This window comes from Ailuropoda melanoleuca, chromosome 16 (assembly GCF_002007445.2).
Source record: "Ailuropoda melanoleuca isolate Jingjing chromosome 16, ASM200744v2, whole genome shotgun sequence".
NCBI lineage: Eukaryota > Metazoa > Chordata > Mammalia > Carnivora > Ursidae > Ailuropoda > Ailuropoda melanoleuca.
Window position 1 is genome coordinate 11,596,656 of NC_048233.1, and position 24,147 is coordinate 11,620,802.

A 24,147-nucleotide genomic window follows, 5' to 3' on the forward strand; every position below is an offset into this window, starting at 1 on the left:
TAAATTTAGGTTGTTTGAGATCTTTTGTTTCTTAGTATAGGCATTTATTGCTTGAACTTCCCTCTTAGAACTGCTTTTGTTGTATCCTGAAAGTTTTGGAATATTGCAATTCCATTTTCATTTGTCTCAGATATTTATTTCCCTTTAGATTTCTTCCTTGATCCACATATTGCTCAGGAAGAACTTGTTTAATCACCATATATGTGTAAATTTTCCAATTTTCTTTTTTTTTTAATTAAAGAATAACATACATTATATTAGTTTCAGGTGTACAATATAAGCATTTGATATTTGTATGTATTTCAAAATGATCACTATCATAAGTCTAGTTAACATACATCACATACATAGAGTTTTTTCTTATAAGGAGAACATTTAACATTTACTCTTAATAACTTTCAAGTATGTAATATAATATTATTAACTATAGGTGCCATGTTATACATTACATCCCCCGACTTATTTATTTTATAATTAAAGTTTGTACCTTTTTCTTTTGACTCCTTTCATCCATCCTTTGACCATGCCCCACTCCCTGCCTCTGGCAACAACCAATCTGTTCTCTGTATCTATGAGCTTGGTGGCTTTGTGGTTTTTTTGGGTTTGTTTTTTTTTTTTTTAAGATTCTACATATAAGTGCGTTCAGTATTTATCTTTCTCTAACTTCTTTCACTTAGCATTATGCCCTCAAGGTCTCTCCATGTTCCTTCAGATGGTAAGATTTCATTCTTTCCTATAACTGAATAATATTCTTTTCTGGAATTCACCACATTTTCTTCATCCAATCATCCATCAAAGGACACTTGTTGTTTCCATATCTTGGCTATTATAAATAATGCTACAAAGAACATGGGGGCGCATATATATTTTTAAGTTAATGTTTCTGTTTTCTTCAAATACCCAGAAGCGGAATTGCCAGATCACATGGTAGGTTTTTTTTGTTTTTTGGGGGGGGGGGTTTGGTTCTTTTGAGGAACCTCCATACTGTTTTCCACAGTGGCTGTGCTAGTTTACATTCCCACCAACAGGGCACAAGAGTTCCCTTTTCTCTACATTCTTGCCAATGCTTATTTCTCGTCTTTTTCATAACAGCCATTCTAACAGGTATGAAGTGATAATTTTCCACTTTTCTTCTTGTAACTGATTTCTACCTTCATACCACTGTGGTCAGAAAAAATGCCTAATATGATTTCAACCTTCTTAAATTTATCAAGACTTGTCTGTGGACTAACATATGACCTATGTTGGAGAATGTTTCAAATGCACTTGAGAAAAATGTGTATTCTGGTACTATTGGATGGAGTGTTTTAAAATGTCTCTTAAGTCCACCTGGCTTAGCAGGTAATTTAAAGCCAATGTTTCCAAATTGATTTTCTGCCTAGGTGATCTACTTGTTGTTTAAAGTGGGATAATGAAGCCCCCTACTATTGTTGCATTGCTTTCTATTTCTCTCTTCAAATCTGTTAATATTGGCTTATTTAGGCACTATGATGTTGAGTGTATGAATATTTACAAAGTTATATCTTCTAATTGGACTATCCCCATTATCATTATATAATAAACCTTTGTTTCTTGTTACAGTCTGTGGCTTAAAGCCTACTCTGTGATATCGGTATAGCTACCCCTGCTTCCTTTTGGTTTCCATTCACATGTAATATATCTTTTCATCTCTTCACTTCCAGAGTGTGTGTTCTCTTAAAGCTAAAGTGAGTTTCTTGTAGGCAGACAGAATATAGTGGGTCTTGTGTTTTTATCCATTCAGCCACTCAACATGTTTTCATTAAAGAATTTAGTCCATTTCTATATAAAGTAGTTACTGATAGGTACAGACTTAATATTGCCATTTAGTTCATTGTTTTCTGGCTGTTTTATATTCCATTTGTTCCTTCTCTTGCTCTCTTACTTTGTGATTTGAATGTCTGCAGTAGTATGCTTAGATTCCTATTAATCTTTTCTATATCTACAGATTTTTACTTTCGGTTATTACCAGGAGGCTTACATAAGACACTGATCCCAGCAGGGTTCAGTGCAGAGGAAAAAGTCAGAAACACCCATGTCCCAGTATTTCCCTGTAGGAAATCTGTTTCCCCTGAAAGAATCCTGAGGTCAGGCTTCTAATTTAGCAGACATCAAGGTCTGACAGCAATCTTCCCAGGAGACCAGGGAAGTCTGCTGCCACCACCTCCATCTTTTCTCTCTAGCCCAATCCAAATCTCCAGTATCTCCACATAATCAACTTATACACATATCTGATCCCCCAGCTTTTACTAATGCCACCCAAAGGAAGGGCCCCTGGATCACCTGTCTCTGAAAGCCAATGGGGCTTGCATTCATAATTCACACAGGACTGTAGCAATGAAGTAGTTCTTAATAATGGGTAAAATAGCAACCTCTCAGTGGCTGTATATCTGGGTCCAGTGCAGAGGGTAGACGCAAAAATGTCCATCTCCAAATCTCTACCTGGAAGGCCCCTAACTATATACTTCCCAGCTACTGTGTGGGGGATCCAGCTTCCAATCAACCTACATCTAGGTGCTGTGATCGGCCCCTTTGGAACACTTGACAAATCTTGGCACACCCTTAACTACTGGGAGCCACTAAGAATAAAGAGTGTAGTTTAGGCATCATAAAAGTTTGAGAGACAACCAAGAACTCAGGACAGGCTGTTGATAAGGTTCATCTCCTACAAAATACCATTCCAACAAGACTGGGAAAGGAGCTTTTTTATCTAATGTGTAGAAACCTACACAGAGAGTCAAGAAAAATGAAGAAACAAAAGAATATGTTCCAAACAAAAGAGCAAGACAAAACTCCAGAAACAGACCTTAATGAAACAAAGATACATGATTTACTTGATAGAGCTCAAAATAAAGCCATAAAGATGCTCACCAAGGTGAGCAGAACAATGCATGAACAAAGTCAGAATTTTAACAAAGAGACAGAAAATATAGGAAAGCACCAAAAAAATCAGAGAGCGAAAGAACATAATAACCGAACTGAAAAAGTCAATACAGAGGTTTAACAGACTAAATCAAGTGGAAGAAAGTATCAGCAAATTCAAAGGCTGGGCAACAGAAATCATCCAAAGAAGCAGAAAGAAAAAGGAATAAAAATGAAGACAGCTTAAGGGACTTTAGAAGACCATCAAGTGGACCACCACTCGCATGATGAGGGTCCCAGGAGAGGATAAAGCAAAAGCGGCTGAAAGTTTATTGAAAGAATATGTCCCAAAACTGCCCTAACCTGGGGAAAGGAACAGACATCCAGATATAGCCCATAAACTTTCAAATAAGATGAATCCCCAAAAAACCTATACCAAGACACATTATAATTGAAATATCAAAAGTTAAAGACAAGAAGAGTATCTTAAAAGCAAAAGGAGAAATAGAACTTGTTTCATACAATGGAATCCCCGTAAGACCATCAGCATATTTTTTCAGACAAACTTTGGAGGCCAGAAGAAGTGGGTGGCAAAATATATTCAATGTGCCAAGGTAGAAGGGTGGCAACTGCCAATCAAGAATACTCTACCCAGAAAAGCTGTCTGAATGGAAACAGAAATAAAGAATTTTCAAGACAAGAGAAAGCTGAAGGAATTAATCACTACTAGATCTGCCTTACAAGAATTGTTAAGGGGACTTCCCCAAGCTGAAACAAAAGAGTGCTAATTACTAACAAGAAAACATCAATGTATAAATCTTACTGGTAAAAAGGTAAATATATGGTTAAATTCAGAATACTCTAATTTTGTAATACTGGTGGGTAGACGACTTACAAATCTAGTAGGAAGGTTAAAAAATTACAGTAAAAATAACTATAATGTGTTAATAGATAAACAAGATAAAACATGTAAACTGTGACACCAGAAACATTAAATGTGGGAGGGAGAGTAAAACTTATAAAGCTTAAGATGCATTCAAAGTTGTTATTAGCTTAAAATACTGTTACAAATATAAGATGCTCTTCATAATAACCTTAAAAATGGGATTTTTACCTTGATACTGCTGTATGTCTCATGTTTATGGATAATTAGTTTTCCTGAATTTTTGGAGGAAGGTGGTGTTCAAGGTAGTTTTTCTTTCTTTCTTTTTTTTTTTTTTTAAAGATTTTATTTATTTATTTGACAGAGATAGAGACAGCCAGTGAGAGAGGAAACACAAGCAGGGGGAGTGGGAGAGGAAGAAGCAGGCTCATAGCAGAGGAACCTGATGTGGGGCTCGATCCCACAACGCCGGGATCACGCCCTGAGCCGAAGGCAGACGCCTAACCGCTGTGCCACCCAGGCGCCCCTCAAGGTAGTTTTTCTAACTTTACAGAATTCACTCTTCTGTTGTCCTCATGTCATGTTAAACAATATGGCAGCTTCCTTTCTGAGACCTCCCAGCTGTTTCTCTGCCTATCCTTACCTGAACCTTCTCTTCTCTTCCTCTTTTGATCCTCTAATTTTCCCTGTACTGCTCAATTTTGATGCTACTATTGTATTCAATTTTGTTTCCATTCAGTGCAGTACCCTGTGCTGGTAGAGATCTCTAGCAGCTCCATTTCAAGAATGCTTTGGAGCCAAATTGCTCTACCCTGTCTTAACCATGAACACACTGTACTTGGCTGATACTGGAGTGGGCAACCCCCCCCCCAACCTCATTTCAGCTGCTGCTCTTAATATAGTCCACCACATTGTCTAGTAAATAGTTGAGGCTATTTTGGAGGTCTCCTGCTTTTAAGTTCTATGAAACACCCCCACTCAAATCTCTCTGCTTACTCTTGTACAAACAGTACTAATACTATGGAGGTCTTGTAAGCTGTTAGTGGTCTGCTCTTACCTGCTTTTATTTCTGGATGCCTGAGGTTAGTTTTATGGTATATTTTTGGATTTGCTATCTAGTTTCATTAGATTTTGTGTGAGTATTCTGAGGAAGTCAAAAAAACAATGACATGGCCAGATTTCCTTCCTACCATCCCTCTTAAAGCCAAATTTGAAGTTCAAACAAAGCAATTATGTTTTTATATTCATCATATACTTATTATTTCTCTTGACTTATTTTTATTTATTTTTAAACCATCTTGTTGTCTTTTCATTCTTTTTTAAAACAAAGCAAAAAAAATTCCAACTCCATAATTACAAAAACTTTATTTAATAAATTCTTTAAATCTTTCATGATTTTCAATACTTCTAAATGCTTTCTAATTCATAGTTCAGATAACTCACAAATGTTTACACTCGGCAAAAATTTCTTCAACTACCTAAGACTCTGTTTCTGCTGAGACCTTTAGAATGAGACCACTAGAAACCAAAATAATCATTCAAACGCAAGAACATAGATAGTACCCTTAAAATTCTGAACATGATCTGACTAGAAATTCCATGTTTATGTATTATAATTCTGTCTTCCTTGAATATTAGTATGCAGGCATGCATTCAGATTTTTCCTAGTCCTGGGGTCAGCAAACTATGGCCCATTGACTTATCATATGTTTTGTAAATGAAGTTTTACTAAAATACGGCTATGCCCATTCCCTTATGTATTATCTGCAGCTGCTTTCACACCACAACAGCAGAGGTAAGTAGTTGCAACAGAGATCATATGACCCACAAAACCTAAAAGATTTACTATCTGGCCCTCGCCTAGTCGAGAGATGTATCAGATGAGCTTCCCTGAGCAGCACTTGGGGGCTCAATAGATAATTCTGAGTAGGATGACTGTTGTGCTGGGTGTCCAGCACACTGTAGGATGTTTACCATCTCTGGCCCCCTATAAGCTAAAACTAAAATGCCAGCAGCACTCCCACTCCTCATTAACCAAAATTTCCCACACTCTGGGAGAGAGTAGAAACATTATCCCTGTTTAAGAATCACTAAAGAACTAAATTATCTCAGAGTAAAGAAAAAGCAAATACGTCTGTAAATTCTAAATCCTACCAAGACAGATGAAAATGTAGTCACCTTTTTTTAAGACCAAACTAAAAGTCTACTCTTCTTCCTCTTTGACACTCAGCCAAAAATACATTAATTTCTTAATAAAGCTAGGCTTTATAATTTGATTAAGATATCAAAACACCATGATGTTTACTTAAAATTTAAAATTAAATTTATGAGGCCATCTTACCGATTTGTTCCATCCAGATTTGATTTGTGGATGAAATTGAGTTTTGCATCTGCCCAATAAAGCTTCTGTTCCTCATAATCCAAAGTCAGTCCATTTGGCCAGTAAATTTCAGTGTTTATTATAATGAATCGACTTGAACCGTCCATTCCAGCACGTTCTATCTTTGGTACTTCTCCCCAGTCTGTCCAGTACATGAACCTAAAAACCATATAAACAAATAAACCCATGATATAAGCAGGTTAAGAGCCAAGCATTTTATAATTAACACTTAAACAAAGAAAGCTCTCTCAGGAATACTAAAACTGAAACCCTTAGAAATTATCAAAATTTTAATAATCTACCTTTTTGTCACCACCGTGGTAATAACTGATTTAGGCAAGCATCATCAAGCATGCAAAAAACCATGTGATCAAAGTTTCCTGAGAAAAAGCAAGTATTTATACTGTCTCAAAGTATCAGGAAAATGGTAACTTTAGAGAAAATAAACTTGGTGAACACTACCTTAAGCACATCATCTAAGTTAACATTATCAATGAGAAAGGGACTGGTATCATGTATGTGATGCACTGGAAAGGACAAACCATCTTTCATGCAGATTCTCTTACATAGTATTCCTGCCAAAAATGTATAACCTGAACAAAATTATGAGGAAAGGGAGAAAAACAAATTGAGAAACATTCTAGAAAACAACTGGTCTTTGAAAATATCAATTTCACAAAAGTCAAAGGATGGCCGAGAAACAACCTAGATTAGAGGGGAATAAAGAGACATGGCAACTGTAAAGCACATGATTCTGGACTGATGAGTTGAGGGAAATGCTATGAAGACATTATTGGGAAACCTGGCAAAATCTGAGGGACTGTCAAATTATATAACAGCTATGTACTGATGTTAATTTCCTAAATATGATCATTGTACTGTAGTTAGGATATACAGGATTTCATTGTACAATTTTGCTTCTATTCTACAAGTTTAATTTTTTTTTCAAAAAAAAATGGAAGTCTATTATTAATAGTCTCATTCCAGAGGTAAAAACAAAATTTTCCTTGTTAAAGGTAAAACACTTTGGGGCGCCTGGGTGGCACAGCGGTTGAGCGTCTGCCTTCGGCTCAGGGCGTGATCCCGGCGTTATGGGTTCGGAGCCCCACATCAGGCTCCTCTGCTATGAGCCTGCTTCTTCCTCCCACTCCCCCTGCTTGTGTTCCCTCTCTCGCTAGCTGTCTCTATCTCTGTCAAATAAATAAAATCTTTAAAAAAAAAAAAAAGGTAAAACACTTAGTGTGTCATATTTCATGGAGTAGGTTCCATGCCCAGTGTGGACCCTAATACAGGGCTCGAACTCACAACTCTGAGATCAAGACCTGAGCAGAGATCGAGAGTTGGATGCTTAACCAACTAAGCCAACCAGGCACTCCAAAAGACATATTTTTTAAAGGTAATGAGGGTGCTATGAATAGATATCATGTACTCAATAAATGTGTTCATACACAATTGGATTTCAAGTATAAATTTTACTCAAAAAGTTGGTGAAATGGTAATACTAAAATGATTCCACTTGTACAAACAGGTATTTCATATAAACTACTTACTCAGTGAAATCATGGGAAGAGAATATCAGGTAGCGAATAACACTCTTCCTAGACACAGGCATTGTGCTAATGGTTTTACATACATTATCTCCCTAAGCAGTGTTATGAAATATTATTTGTCCATCACCATACTTCAGATGGAACAACTCAGAAAAGTTAGTATATTGCTCAAAGTCACAGAGCTAATAAATGAGGAACAAAAATTCAAACCTACATCCCCCAGATTCCAAAGTCAATTCTTATGCCACAGGTCAGAGCCTTGAATTATAAGGAAGAGAAGGCAAAGTGTTCCCTATAATAAGGATAATGATTGGATATTGTCCAGAATGAGGAACAGGGGAAAGGTTAGATTTTTGCAAGATAAAACTATATAAAAAAAGCAAGCCAGACAATTTTAGACAATGTTAAAAATTTTTGGTTTTTATTCTCAGAGCAACATAAAGACACTTGAAGACTTTTAAGATTGGAGGTGAAATGACTGGCTTTGTGAGGTTTGGGGGAGTCGGGCAGTTAAGGAGGAAGAGACTGGCTACGGTATAGAAAAAGAGTAGAGGAAAACCAAAAAGAATACACAGAGGCTCTCCTCTAAAACCAAAGAAAGAAACAGGAAAAGATGGTCAAAAATAATTAAAGTCTCTGAAAAGTGATCAAAGGATAAACAACAAATGAGAAGCATTTACTCAAGAAAATGAACTAACTCTCAGGAGGAAATGTGATAGTTCAGCTATAAGTTACTTGCACCACCATCCATGCTGCTAGGGTTATGGCACCAAAGTTCTACCCTGAGCAGACATAGCAGACCCTAAAGATTGGCAGCTACCTGGCCCTGTAAGAGGATGCTGACTTAATTTGAAGTAATGGAAAAATCTATGCCCAGGAATGTTGTCAAAAATAAGCTCTCCATGGCAAACAATCAAAGAGAGCTATTATCCCAAGCAACACTGGTCCAAAAAGTGTAAATGTAACGTGGCAAATTTTACTTTAATTTTTTTTAATGGATAAAAGATTTTACTAGCTACTTCACAAAACAAGATACATGAATAGCCAATTGGCACATATCACAAGGAAATGCAAATTAAAACTATAGTAACAAAAAATAAAAAATAAACAAAACCATAGTAACAACCAATTCCACACTCACTAAAATGGCTGACATTTAAAAGACTAACAATACTAAGTGTTGGTGACAACTGAGCAACTGGAACTCTATACACCACTAGTTTAACCACTTTGGAAAACAGTTTGGCAGTGTCTTATAAAGTTAAATGTACATTTAACTCTATGAATCAGCAATTTCACTTTTAGGTATTTTATCCAAGAGAAATAAAAACATATCCACTCAACAACTATACATGCAAATTCACAGAAACTTTATTCATAACAGCTAAAAATTAGAAACAGTACAAATATCCATTAATAGGATGATATACAAACTCTGGTATATTTATACAATGGAACAGTATTTAGCAATACAAAAAAAAAGTAACTATTCTGACATTCAACAAGGATCAATTTTTAAATTAGGCTGAACAAAAGAAGCCAGACTCAAAAGAGTACCTACTTCATGACTCTGTTATATGAAGTTCTAGATTCAGCAAAACTAATTTATAGTGACAGAAATCAGATCAGTAGTTACGAGAGTAGAAACAGAAGTTGACTTGAGAGGGGCTAGGACAGCTTTCTGGAGTGAGGTGATGGAAAATTTGGCGGGGGGGAGTAATGGTAGATACATATATTTATCAAAACACCAAACTATAAATATAAAAACATGTATAATTCTGCAAATAAATTATATCTCAATAAAGTTGCCTAAAACACAAATTAGAAACAAGAGATGACTTTTATTATTTTTTTTTATTTTTTTTTTAAAGATTTTATTTATTTATTCGACAGAGACAGAGACAGCCAGCGAGAGAGGGAACACAAGCAGGGGGAGTGGGAGAGGAAGAAGCAGGCTCACAGCGGAGGAGCCTGATGTGGGGCTCGATCCCATAACGCTGGGATCACGCCCTGAGCCGAAGGCAGACGCTTAACCGCTGTGCCACCCAGGCGCCCCAAGAGATGACTTTTAAAAGCTAATTCAAAAGTATCTTCTTTTCTGTAGAAGCCTTTCCTAGCTTGCCCAGAGTTACTCCCTCCTAGGTTTCACTGTGCTATAGTACTTATCACTTGTCATTATATATATCACTATATATATCACTTATCATTATACGCTTTGTATATAAATTATGAAGAACTCACATGGACTGAACATAAGCAATTTGCACACTATCAAGATAGATACAGCAATAAGTGGTGTTGTCTATACTGTATAATATAATTTAGGTAGGTCTCAACAATTGCCATTAACTTAAGTAAGCATTAAACCTGTAAGTAAGAATTCGGTGTCTAGCTTACAGTGAAATTAAAAGTTAACAAATTAATTAGCTCAACAAGAATTTTAGTAATAAAATTATTTACATGCTGCTGCTTATCAAAGCTAATAGATAACTCTCACATTATTTAACAGTAAAAAATATATCAGGTCATGTTACTTCAAGGATAAAGGCTTCAAATACAAAGAGGGAAACAGACATTTGTCAAGATGAGAATCTGAGAACAGTTTAGAATTTTTAAGCAAATCTTTCAGGTATTTTCATTTGTTCAAATATTTAAAATGCAAAATAATAATTTTCTATAAATACTAAAGTTTCCATGTTACTTAACATTTAAATTAAAAACTCATTACAAATTTAATATAGAAAGGGAATGAGGCACAGGAAGTAGAAAAACACAGAAGTGTTTTATAAATTGCCAAGATATTATTCAATTTTTAAAAATGTACTAAGTACCTATTAGGAGCTAAGCATCATCCTTGACATAATACAAAAATAAGCAAGGCAAAACAACTGCCCCTATGAAAACTCCATCTTAGGCAAGGAGTGAGAAATGTAGCATGAGATGTATGAACAGGGTGCTATGAGAGTACAAGGAAGTGATACCCAACCAAGCCAGTAAATGTTAAGAGTTGTCAATAAAAGCTGACCAGAAGAACAATACTTTTATTTAGGCAGTTGCCAAAATGAGAAACAGCATTACAGGAAGAAGACACAGCATATGCAAAAGACATCAGAAGTCATGGCACGTTCAAGAACCAGCAAGAAGATCAGCAGAGCTGCAGCATATAGTGTATTTACAGTGCAGGACACGTGGCAAAAAAAAAAAAAAGAAGTCCCACAGAAGGGACCTATTCTGCTGTACAAAGAAACCTGAACTGTATAACCTACAGATGGTGAGAAGGTACTTCAGACTGTAAGCAACAAAGTAAAGTGGTAAGATTATCCTTTTAATCACTGGTGATAACAATGAGGTACTGGCTAGAGGGGGAAGAAATTACAGAAAGAAAATTAAAGTACAAAACTTCTGAAATATTCCAAATGAGAACTAATGAAGACAAAAGTCGAAAGATGGATCAATGTGGGAAGAGAAAGATAAACAAGAGAGAGTAGGATGGCACTCAAGAGTTGGCAAATGTGAATGAGTCCGTATTGGTGTCATTCAACAAAATACGGAATACAGACAGAGTTTAGGAGGCAACAGGATGAGTTCAGATAAGGATGAAATGAGCATCTTTGCCTCATTGTTTTTCCTTATATATCCAAAGAATCAGTCAATAGAGTAAAAGAAAAACTAGTGTAAAATTTAAAGGAAAGTAGGATAGAAAAGGTAAATAAAACTAAAAGGATGTTAATAGTCAAAAAAAAGTTGGACTACAGTAACAGGGCAAAAGAAACTGGAATAAAAAGCTGAATATGAAACCAAACTAGCCCAAAGTGTGTTAAGAGTCATTAGGAACATAATGGGACAGATAATGTGGTGAAATTTTACAACCAGTGGAAACAAAATTCTGACTTATTAGAGTGAAAAAGAAAAGGTATCATGCGAAATTCATACATTCTTCCTCTTCCTGATCCCTGAGCCAGTTCCATCTTACTTTGGTTAGTAAATTGGGGTTTTAAGTGAAGAGGAGGTTGGAGATTTCAAGGATATGTTTCCTGATAGAACTACAAAGAAAAAAAGAACTGTGAAGAAGTTAATTCCATGCTTCCCCTCTACTTGATTATTTGTGTTGGTATCATATTTTAATAATAAGTGATGATTAAAATAAGATAGTGAAAGCATTCATTTTAGAGGATTTGTTTTTAAAGAAAATGTACAGTAATCATATGAAAAACATTCTACTATTGAGGAACAAGAAAAAACATGGAGATGGTTTTGCTGTGACAAAATCCATCCTAACAGAATTCTACATGTATAAAATGGTTATCCCAGAGAAAATTAGATTGCTAAGAATGATCCTTAAATGCCCAGTCTAGGTGACTAATTTTTAAAAGCTGGTGGACATAACACAAAGAATATTTATTTCAGAAATAACACTGGTATACCACTACTAGAAGATAAAGCTTATAAACCTGGGAATAAATAACATACCAAATCAATTTAATTCCCTACTATTATGGAAGAAAATGCTAGCTATAGAACAGGCATACCTTGTTAGATTACATTTTGCGGATACCATGTTTTTTACAAAACGAACATTTGTGACAACACCACATCAATAAAGTCTACTGGAACCTTCTTCCAACAGCATCTGCTCACTTCATGTCTCTGTGTCACATTTTAGTAATTCTCTCAATATTTCAACTTTCCATCATTATTATATGTTATGGTGATATGTGATCAGTGATTATGACTGGCTCAAAGTTCGAATGATGACTAGCATTTTTTAGCAATAAAGTATTTTTTAATTAAGGTATATATATATGGTTAGTTTAGACATAATGCTACTGCACACTTAACAGACTACAGGATAGCATAAATATAACTTTGTATGCATTCGGAAACCAAAAAACTCACTTGACTGACTTCATTGTAATATTCACTTTATTGCTGTGGTCTGGAACCCCCAATATCTCCAAACTATGCATTTTCCCAAATTGCTGTTATCTACAATCCTCCTTCTGAAGAAATCATAGGTGATGCATTTTAGCTCCTCTAAATATAATAATGATGCTATATTAACTGGCTGGAATGCCTCTCTCCTCCTTCTACACTCTCATAAATATCCTGATTCTTCAGAGTCAAATGTCACCACATCTTAGTGAAGCATTTCATGACTCCCTCAAGCACACTCTCCTCTGTCCATTTCAAATAATACAATATTAGGACTGTTTACACATTCCCCACCCCTCTTTATTCCAGGTCCTTTTTTACTTATTGTTGTATCACCTATCCTAAACCATTTTCTATAATGGCAAGTGTATTTACAGTCAGCATTCAAATGCTTAATAATGGTCTGCACTCACCTGCTCTTGGGCCATTCTGTATGTGTGTATTAGAGAGCATATCCTTAAAAAATAAAGGCAGAATTTTATTTTAATGAATACCACTATTCTTCTGCTATGCTCAAGTTACAAGCTGTTTGCTATTCCTTGAATGTGCAATAGCATGAGAGTCTGGCACATAGTGTTCCTACTGACTAAAAGCTATTACCTATTTCCATACCTTGTCTCCCTGGAAAACAACTGCTCAGCTAGAAAATGCCAACCTGAAATAGCCCCCCAAATAAAACTGAATACTCTCTCCTTTGTTCCCCCACTGTACAGATTTCTACAGCAATACTTATCAAGCTTTACTGTAACAATATTTCCCTAAATTTAAAACTGGTTTATACATAATAAATCTATTTTTTTAATTTTTTTAAAGATTTTATTTATTTATTTGACAGAGAGAGAGACAGCCAGCAAGAGAGGGAACACAAGCAGGGGGAGTGGGAGAGGAAGAAGCAGGCTCATAGCAGAGGAGCCTGATGTGGGGCTCGATCCCATAACGCCGGGATCACGCCCTGAGCCGAAGGCAGACGCTTAATGACTGCGCCACCCAGGCACCCCAAAATAGACAAACTAGTCTATCTATTTAGTAGATGTCTACTAATATAATTAGTCTATTCTACACACATTTTGCTACTACGTCGCCTCAGACAGTATACTAGAATATCCCAACCTCCAAAGCTAGAAGCTCTGCATAGATAGCTTCAGGACTTTTTTTAATGGCCTGGTAGAGAGAATTTGTTTTTTCAAGAGAAAATTATTTCAGTCATGCCTTGAATTACCATCTGATACATTACAGGAATCCAGAAATTAGTTTTTGAAGAGAATCTTGCCCTTATCCTTGAGTATTTCCTCAGTTTTACTTCTCAAGCTCATTTTACCTACTTTTACTAAATTGCACTTTACCCTCATACAGCAGGGACAAATGCCAAAGAAATCTGTCACTGTGGGTATTGTTGTAGCTTTCTTATGAGGACTGATGGGGGTAGAAATCAGTTTCATTATCAGGAGTAAAGATGATTTCTCAGAGAATAACATGTACTTAAAGAACATTAACCCTTAAATTTAGTATTTTCTTTTTTAGATTGGCTTACATTATTCCTGGGGTCCATTCCAATTACAAAATTCATAGTTTTGTTAACTGTCTTCCTTTATATCCACCGTCATACCTCATTCATTTTTTTCAACACTAAAAAGGGGGAAAAATAGAAACAACACGCAAATCACAGCAAAGATATCCACAGATCCTATGATCATGCACTCACAAAATGTCTGCCATGGATACCTGGCATTTTAGGGGGCCATCTAGTATCTAATCTACCTTCCTATGTTTAAAGAATCCTCCGCTTTATGAGGCAGAGGCACTTCCTGAAAGCACCAGCTATTTGTTTTCTAAATCTCCCCTGCAGTTGGGACAGGGGGCATAAGATTTGGGTTTTGCCTGTCAGACAAACCAAGGAAAAGAGAAAGTGGAAGCAGAAGAGAAGGAAGCAACAGCAGAGAAAAAGTAGCAAGGATCACAAGCAATCCATGCTGGTGAGGCTGGGAACAAAAGCAAAGGCTAATTAAATCCAGTTTGAATTAATTCATCCTTCTTCAATCCAGTTTTGCAAGGAAGCGCTAGCAGCTACTTTCGGAGTAGCTGTTGCCTCATGTCAGAGAGTACAAAGAGTGGTAAACATACCTAATCCAACAGTGGTGCTGTCACTGGACCAGGTCTGTGGTATGACGTTTAGCACTGTACCTGGCTAGAGACTCCATGCCTGGTTCTTCTATGATTTAGGAAATGTTATGAGTAACCCAATAACCCTCTTTAAAAATACTTTTTCTGTTTAAACCACAGGGATTTCTATTACTTAAAACTATGAACACTAACATGCATTTTTAGATCCAACACCATCCAAAAGCATCACTTTAAAGTTCAGACGGTCACTTCAACTCTTCTACCAACAAAGCCTCATATGTTAGAAGTCCCCCCATCCCAACATCTTAAAAATGGCATGTTTCAGAAGTTTCACAGCTCTTCCCTCAATCTACTGGGACTCCTCTCATAAGGGCCAATGTCAGCATTCATGAGAATGACTGGCAGAGAACTATCAGACAAATTATATCCTGAACCTTCCATCTGTATGCTTATCTAAAACACTATCTTGATGAAAACTGATAAAAAGGGAACAATCTGTGACAGACAGAAAAGCCAACTTAACATTAAAATTTGGTATTTATGTCACCATAAACAATGAAATAATGAGGTGCAAAAGAAAACAAAAATCACCTAACCTATCTGATCTACTCACACTTTCATAACTTCAAAACCCAATAGTTATCAATACATAATGACCATGACATAATCAGTTCTTGAATATTCAGACACCTGAATTGTAAATATAATTAACAATTATGCTATGGTCTGAAAGTCTGTCACTCCCAAAACCCATATTTTGAAACCTCACCTTCCAATGTGATGGTATTAGGAGGTAGGGATTCTGGGAGTGATTAGGTCATAAGGGTAGAGTCCTCATGAATGGGATTACTGCCCTCATTAAAGAGCCCCAAGAAAGCTCCCTTGACTTTTTTTTCTACCTTGTGAGGTTTCAGTGAAAAACAGCCATGTAGGAAGCAGGCCCTCACCAGACACCAAATCTGTCAGCACCTTGATCTTGGGTTTTCTAACCTCCAGAACTGTGAGAAATAAATTTCTGCTGTTTATAAGCCACCAGTAATGGTATTTTCTTATAGAAGCCTGAACGGACTAACACAAGTTTTCCTTAGCACAGTGTTTCTTAGGCTGTGCTCTCCCCTCCACACACAAACACGCTAATAACAGTAATAGTAGTGATGATGATAATGATGCCAATTTTCTATCCTGGCAGCACTGGGGAATGACTTCAGAAACCCTTAAAAATATCAGTAACGTGGGCTCTTCCATCAGAGATTCTGATTAAATTGGTCTGGGTCGGGACCCACACATCAATAATGTCTAAAAGTTCCTCGACCCTCCAACTGGCACCGGCTGTCGGCACGTTCCATCACAGTGCAGTCCTTGTGGCATCTGACCCCACAGTGTCGGGCCCCAGTGGGGACCTGGGCATGCTGGTGGAGGCAAGTGCAAAAGGCAAGGACAATGGCTTTGAGGAAGCAGAATATGCTGCCATCAACTCCATGTTGGACCAGATCAACTTCTGTCTGGACCACCTAGATAGAGAAGAAGAACCACCACCTCCATACCTGCCTCCAGGAGCTGCCTGAGTCCAAGTGGAAGACATACCTTGGGTTCCAGCAGCAGCTCGGGGAGGTCCCTAGAGATGCCAGTCAGTCCCTAGGCTCTGGGAGACACCAACCAGCCCCAACCCTGCCTCCCTGGGCTAGGCTCTGGCCTAGGCACTCACCACCTGGCTCAGATACCTTCTCAAGGGCTGGCCTTACAGGTCCCGTGATAGGTCTGCCTGCCTGGGTCACCCTTCTGGTACTACCCCTTGGTGTGCCTGGACCAGCCCCTACCACCTGGCATCCTCTCCTGGGGTCAGGTGTGGGCCTGTGAACCACCCACCTCGCCTGCCTGTCCAATTGCAGTGCACTTCCCCACTCTGCTCTGGCCCTGAGCATCCACATTAACAGGTGGACAACAAAATAAATAAATCTTTCTAAAAATTAAAAAAATAAAAGCTCCTCAACTCACTTAGGGTTTAGGACCAGTGAAGAGGAATCTGACTTCCTGAAGCATCTGTTTATCCACAGCAGTTTGTTCTTTTACAGTGGTGTTAATATATTTAACTCACTAACGAGCTGGTCCTAAATATTAGTTAATAGTAGCTCTTAAAGGTATGGAAGATCATGTAAGAAAGTAAAGCACGAAATAAATTACTTTCCACACAACAGTCTTCCATATTTCCCTCAAAAGTTTTATAACTTGAGAAATGGGATATTTAGGCTTCACAATTACTGCTTAACTTGTATTAAGTATAAATATCCAAAGATACGTAAGGATGAAAATAGATTTTCAAATGTCTAGTACAAATTTTCAAACTTTTAGTATCCAATTCTTTACACATAAAAATATTTAGTGGCAACCCTCAATGGAGGTTTAAGTTTGCTTATTCACTGAAGATCTTACACACACCAGAGTCTCATTTTACTTATAGGATATGGACAAATGAATATAATACATATCCCTTCAAAGCTCTTATTCTCAGTTTAGACCATGCTGCCAAAATGGTTAAAAAAAAAGGCATATTAAATTATCCATGATTTTCATAAAAATATATACAATATAAATAGTAGTCACCTTGACACTGTATTAATTTCACATTGGGTGACTTGCATCTACCCTTAGCCATGCTAACAAAGTGTGAAAAAAAATCACAAAACTAATATTTTTCAAAATAATTTTTTTGCTTTGTCCTTCAGGTAGGTCCAGTCAAGTAGGAGGTCAATATTTAAGAAGCTATCATGCCTTTAATAAAACCAGATTACTCAAAAAGCAATTAATAATTCTGAGATTTCACCAGGGAAAACTGGTATACTTCCAAGTGTTTAAACACTCCTAAAAATAAAAGTCATTGCTTATTACTCTCTTTTTCAAATCCACATAGACAAGCAGAGAAAAGTCTGCAATCTTAATCAGACACCCACAGCATACAGACACACCCCAAAGCCAAACCACTCTTTGTGGAGGTGGGGGAGACATTAAGACTGACAAAATTACTGACTCCATTTCTTTCTGAGACTCCAAGAATCAGGGTGAAATATGATCTAGAAGATCTCCAGTCTTCTGATAGTGGTGCTAATTTTAGAGGTACCTGGATACTATCTAGGGCCAAAAGGCAAGAATAAGTTACTTCTAATTTCACCCTGGAGTCAAACAAGTCAAAGAAAAAACTTTAAGGTAACCATAGAAAAAACAAAGAGAAACAGTTATTTAATACTTATCAGAAACATGTATTTTAAATAGGCTCTTTCACAAAGATTTAGTTTGCAAAAGAACACAAAGCAATGGGTAAGATATTAATTTGTTAATAAATTCTATATCAACACCACTTAAAAAGCTGAACACTATGTTTTAGCAGGCATTCATTAATCTACCAGAGTTGGAAAGCTGGTAGAAAAGGACAAAATCATCTGAAAACTACAGAATAAACTTTTTCCTTCAATTGAAATACCTAACAAAAAGAAAATGGGAGCAGACTATGAATTAATTTCTAATCCAACTCTCAAAATTAATCAAATTGGAAATCTAGTATATATACTTTTAAAACTCATGGTGGGAGGTTCTCTTTAGAGTCTCACCCTACTCCACATCTCTAAAAACAATTCAAGAATTAAATATGATGTATGGTGCAAGCAAGGAGGCAACCAGTATAGGGGCGCCTGGGTGGCACAGTGGTTGGGCGTCTGCCTTCAGCTCGGGGCGTGATCCCGGCGTTGTGGGATCGAGCCCCACATCGGGCTCCTCTGCTATGAGCCTGCTTCTTCCTCCTCCCACTCCCCCTGCTTGTGTTCCCTCTCTCGTTGGCTATCTCTATCTCTGTCAAAAAAATAAATAAAATCTTAAAAAAAAAAAAAAAAAAGGAGGCAACCAGTATAAAGAGCAAACTGTACTGGTAATACTCTGTTGCTTAGCTTGTATAGTAGGCATACCATTGTTCATTATCTTATCTTTTTTGTATGTATGAAATGTAAGTTTATGAATGTTTAAAATATACAAAAAACTAAACCATATGAGGTGCCTGGATGGTTCAGGTTAAGGGTCCATCTACAGTTCAGGTCATGATCCTGGGGTCCTGTGATCAAGCCCCACACTGGGCTCCCTGCTCAACAGGGAGTCTACTTGTCACTCTCCCTCTACCCCTCCCCACTGCTCCTGCTCTTTCTCTCTCTCAAATAAATAAATAAATAAAATCTTTAAAAAAAAAAAGCTAAACCATAAAAAAAAAAAAAAGGAGAAAAAGCAAGTTGAACATACTTAAGCCTTCTCAGTATTAGAAACAGTGCAACATATAAAATCATAAAGAAAAGAAATAGTAGATTAAATACTGGGGAGGCAGGAGGACAAAAAAAACTTATAAAATCTGTTTTTGGCAAAATGACAGACCAGAAGCCCAAAGAAACCCTCCTATTAAAGAACACCTTAAAAATGATAGATAAAACTATTAAAATATTTTTTAAAGATTTTATCTATTTATTTGACAGAGAGAGAGACAGGCAGTGAAAGAGGGAACACAAGCAGAGGGAGTGGGAGAGGAAGAAGCAGACTCCCAGCGGAGGAGCCTGATGCGGGGCTCGATCCCAGAATGCTGGGATCACGCCCTGAGCTGAAGGCAGCCGCTTAACTACTGAGCCACCCAGGTGCCCCAAAACTATAAAAATATTTTAAATACATGTCTGCATCCATAAAAATTAAAGGAATTAAAGGAAATATTTTGAGTACAGAAAGGAAAAATTGAAAAAAGTAATCTAGTGCTGAAGGAGAGATGGTCTCTATAACCTATACAAGGTAGCACCCTTAGATGAGAAAATACACATAATACCAGAACCCCAACTTAAACACTCTCAGTGGGTAAGGTAAAAGGAAAACACACACACAGTAAAACACACACACACACACACACACACACACACATGGTAGAAATACCTGACTATAATAAAGAGATAATTAATGAACATGAAGATAATTCTGGATAATCTCTAGCGCTAAATACAAAGAGAAAGAAATGGATTCACGAAAAAGAGGTTAAAACAGAAGAGTGAGGAAAACAAACAAATGTGTAGTTAGTTCTAAAAGAAAAATGATATAAAAGCAATATTTTAGGAGACTTTTCTAGAAATGATGAAAGACATCAGTCCACAGAATCAAGAAACCAAATGCCAATTAGCATAATAAAATCTAGATAAATCATACTGAAACTGTAATCAGAGAGGAATGGTAATAATGGATAGCTTCAACAACAATAAAGAAAGCCAACAGACAACAGAATAATACAATTAACATGGTAAGAGAAAATATCTGTAGACCTGGAAGTGTATCCTATACAAAAAAATTAAAAACAAAGGCAAAATAAAGGTAGATTCAGAAAAACAAAGCCTGAGAGAGTCACCCCTCAATAGGACTTCACCAAAGGAAATTCTAAAGATTTAGAAAAATTATCCCAACAGAAGTTCTAACACACAAGATGGAATGATAAACCTAAATTTTAAAAATAATGTCTTATGGGTTAGAAACAAGGAAGTAGAACTTAAATTCATGATTATGATAACATATAAGCCAGGAAGGTAATAAATAGAGGTAAAGTATACTAAGAATTTCATTAAGTATACATGTTAAAAATTTCCAGAATTTGAAAAAAAAAATTTTCAAAAAAAAATGTTTTTAATTCTCAAAAAGACTGCAAATTCGTAGAGGGAGAAAAACTGGTGAAATATAATCAATAAAAAAGACAAGAAGAGAGAAGAAATCGGCAGAACAAATAGAAAACTCAAAATAAGACATCAGATATGAATACAAATATATTAACAATTACAATAAGCACAAGTTGTAAAAGGACTGAAATAAGCTTCAGTAAAAGACACATTTTAAAGATTTTATTTATTTATTTGAGATAGAGAGAATGAGAGAGAGCAAAAGCGGGGAGGAGGGGCAGAGGGAGAGGAAGAAGCAGACTCCCCACTGAGCAGGGAGCCTGATGCAGGCTCAATCCCAGGACCCTGGGATCATGACCTGAGTCAAAGGCAGACACTTAACCAGTTGAGCCATCGATGTGCCCCTAGAAGATATATTTTAATGATGGATTTAAAATCAAACCAAAAACTCCAACTACATGTTACTTAAAAAAGAAACTCCTAGAAAATATAAACACATGGAAAGTAAAAAGATGGAACATTAGATATGAGGCAAAACTTACCAGAAGAAAGTGTATAATATAATGAGTGATAGCTAACAAAATGGACTCTAGGGCAAAATGCAGTAGTAGCAATAAAATCACTAAATAATGGTATGAGGTACATCAGGAAGAAAATTCCTTACCTTACCTGTATTTCAAAACATAGCCTCAATGCACATAAAGCAAAATACACATATCTATAAAAAGAAATTGTCAAATTAATTACCAAGTGAAGGATTTTTTAACACACTTCTCTCAGCAATATTAATCACTTAGGAATCAGAACCTTTCAATAGTACAAACAAGTTTGATTTAATGGACACATCTAGAACACTGCATTCAAAAACCACAGAATGTATTTTCAAGCACACACGGAATACTTTTTTTTTGAAGATTTTTTTTTTTCTTAGTAACTCTATATCCAAAGTGGGGTTTGAACTCACAACCCTGAGAGCAAAAGCTGCACGCTCCACTGACTCAACCAGCCAGCCAGCCACCCCACATGAAATATTTTTTAAATATAACCACACACTGGACCATAATGAAAACTTAAGTATAGGACTAATACACATGTCACAGAGTAATTATAATTAATTAACCTGTAAATAATAACTAGGAAAAAAATTCGTATCGATCTGTCTGGAAATTAAGATTCACATTTCTAAAAAATAAAACACAATTCAAAGAAATTTAATTATTATATTACTGAAGTATTAGATGCAAATAATGAAACTTTGAGGTACGGGTAAAAATAGTACTGGGGCGCCTGGGTAGCGCAGTCGTTAAGCGTCTGCCTTCAGCTCAGGGCGTGATCCAGGCGTTCTGGGATCGAGTCCCACATCAGGCTCCTCCGCTAGGAGCCTGAGCCTGCTTCTTCCTCTCCCACTCCCCCTGCTTGTGTTCCCTCTCTTGCTGGCTGTCTCTATCTCTGTTGAATAAATAAATAAAATCTTTAAAAAAAAAAAAAAGTACTAAAGACGTTTAAATTTACTAAGAGCTAAAAGGATAAAAATAAAGAGTCAATCCAAAGAAACTATAAGAAAAATAAAGGGAGAAGAAATCCCCAAAGTATTTAAAAAACGAAAGCACCACAGAGAAAAGCACAGGAAAAACATGAGCTTACAAAACTATACCAAGACAAGTTTTTAGCAACCTGAATAAGCTACAACTATTAATAAAATCAAGAGTAAATTTATCTTTCCCAGGTGGGAGAAAAAGGGAGGACATAGCCCACATACTTACTGGTAAACTCTCTAAAATTCTCAAAGGCCAAATAACTCTAATCTTAAGACAAAAATTACTACACTATACAGGAAAAGGAAACACTCTAAAACAGCAGAATAAACAGTCTTCTCAAGTACATATAGAATATTCACAAGAATGTGGGCCATGCAACAAAGAACTGAAACCACATACAGTATGTTCTTTGGTCACAAGAGAATCAGACTAGTCCATGTAAGAGAAAGTTATCTACAAAATCCTAAAAATTTGGAAATTAACCAATATACTCCTAAACACATATGACCAATAAATGCTTAACCCTTGCCCTGAGAGAGGTCTGGTCTTTGCCCTCAGCCAGTTAGAGGTAAACTCTAAGCCCTTGGACTGTCTTCACTGATAAAGAGTCTTTTAGACTCTGTCTGAAGACAGTCTTTTTGTTTATCTGAGGCCATGAGCCACCTCAGATAGTCTAGGCCAACAATGTGATTTATAATAGGGGCTTTGGGCCACTCAGTATTTAATCCAACCTCCAGAGGGGCTAGAGACTGAAGTCAGCCAAGCAGGAAGTAATGACCTGCGTGACATTACTCTGCATGTTGTCACATATTGTGGGAGAAGTAAACACCGTCCACAGAACTAACTCCCCTGGGAGAAGACAACTGGAAGCTCTGCACTTGGAACTCTCATGGACTCTGTCCTGTGCACCTCTTTCCCTGGCTGATTTTTATTTGTATTGAAATAAACCATAACTAGCATATAACAACTTTCAGTGAATTCTGAGAGTCCTAGTGAATTGCTGAACCTAAAGTTAGTCCTGTGGACCCTCAATCTGCAACTGGTGTCAAAAGCGAGAATGGTTTTAGGGAGGGGGGTATGAGCAAAATAGGTGAAGGGGATTAAGAATTATAAATTTACAGTTAATAAATAAGTCACATGGATGAAAAATACAGCATAAGGAATATAATCAATAACACTGTAATAACTTTGTATGTCAACAGATGGCAACTACATTTATCACAGTATTTTATAATGTATATAATTGTTGAATCACTATGCTATACACTTGAAACTAATATATTTTATGTCAACTATACTTCAATTTAAAAAGTAAGATCTATAGGCTAAATTTAAAAGCTTTAGAAAGAACTGTATTTATTTTTTTTTTTTTTGAGAGAGAGAGCAGACATGGTGTGGGGGGGAAGGGATGGGGAAACCCAAAGAGAGAGGAAGAGAGACTCTTAAGCAGGCTCCATGCCCAGTGGGGAGCTCAATGGGGGGCTCAATCTCATGACCCTCAGATCATGACCTGAGCAGAAATCAAGAATCGGATGCTTAACCGACTGAGCCATCCAGGTATCCTGAGTACTATACTTTTAAATAATATAATTATGGAATATAATTTTTAAAATTTTTCTGTCTAAAAAACCTATAGTAGTTTATGTTTTACTAGCCATACCCTGACTTATGATGTCGACCCAGGTAGAGCCTAAGTTGGTGACTTTACCCAGGGATTAACCAGCCCTGAGAATGGGAGCCATCTGCCCCTGAAGCTGGGAAACACCACCCTCCATGCACAGAAGCACCATATGGCAAGGCTCAGACTCCACTGCATTTATACTTTAATCTTTCTTTGGTATCTCTAGAATGATGATTGTAAACAACCTGTGAAATGAATATGCTGTATACTATGAATCCTGCAAAGTGGCTCTGAATAATAAAGCTGATTTGACAGTGTTTAAAACACACACACACACACACACACACACACACACACCACTGCATGTATATAAGAATAACTATAAAGGAAACTGACAATATCAAGTACTGGTGAGGACGCAAAGTTACTCGAGCTCTCATATACTGCTAGGAATAAAAAATGTTACAGCCACTTTGGCAAAATTTCAGTTTCTTATAAAGTTAATTATAGTTACCACAGAACCCAGCAATCTGACTCTTGGGTATTTACCCAAGAGTAATGAAAGAGAAA

General features: G+C 36.7%; 1 protein-coding gene across 2 annotated transcripts in view; it reads right to left on the reverse strand.

Annotated features, from left to right (window-relative positions):
- LRP6 (LDL receptor related protein 6) overlaps positions 1 to 24,147 on the reverse strand; it is a 171,286-nt gene that overhangs the window by 100,168 nt on the left and 46,971 nt on the right. For both annotated transcript variants that reach the window (XM_034644775.1, XM_034644776.1), the window contains one exon: positions 6,105 to 6,302. In XM_034644775.1, coding sequence (XP_034500666.1) covers positions 6,105 to 6,302 — 198 coding nt within the window. The remainder of the gene's footprint in view (positions 1 to 6,104; positions 6,303 to 24,147) is intronic.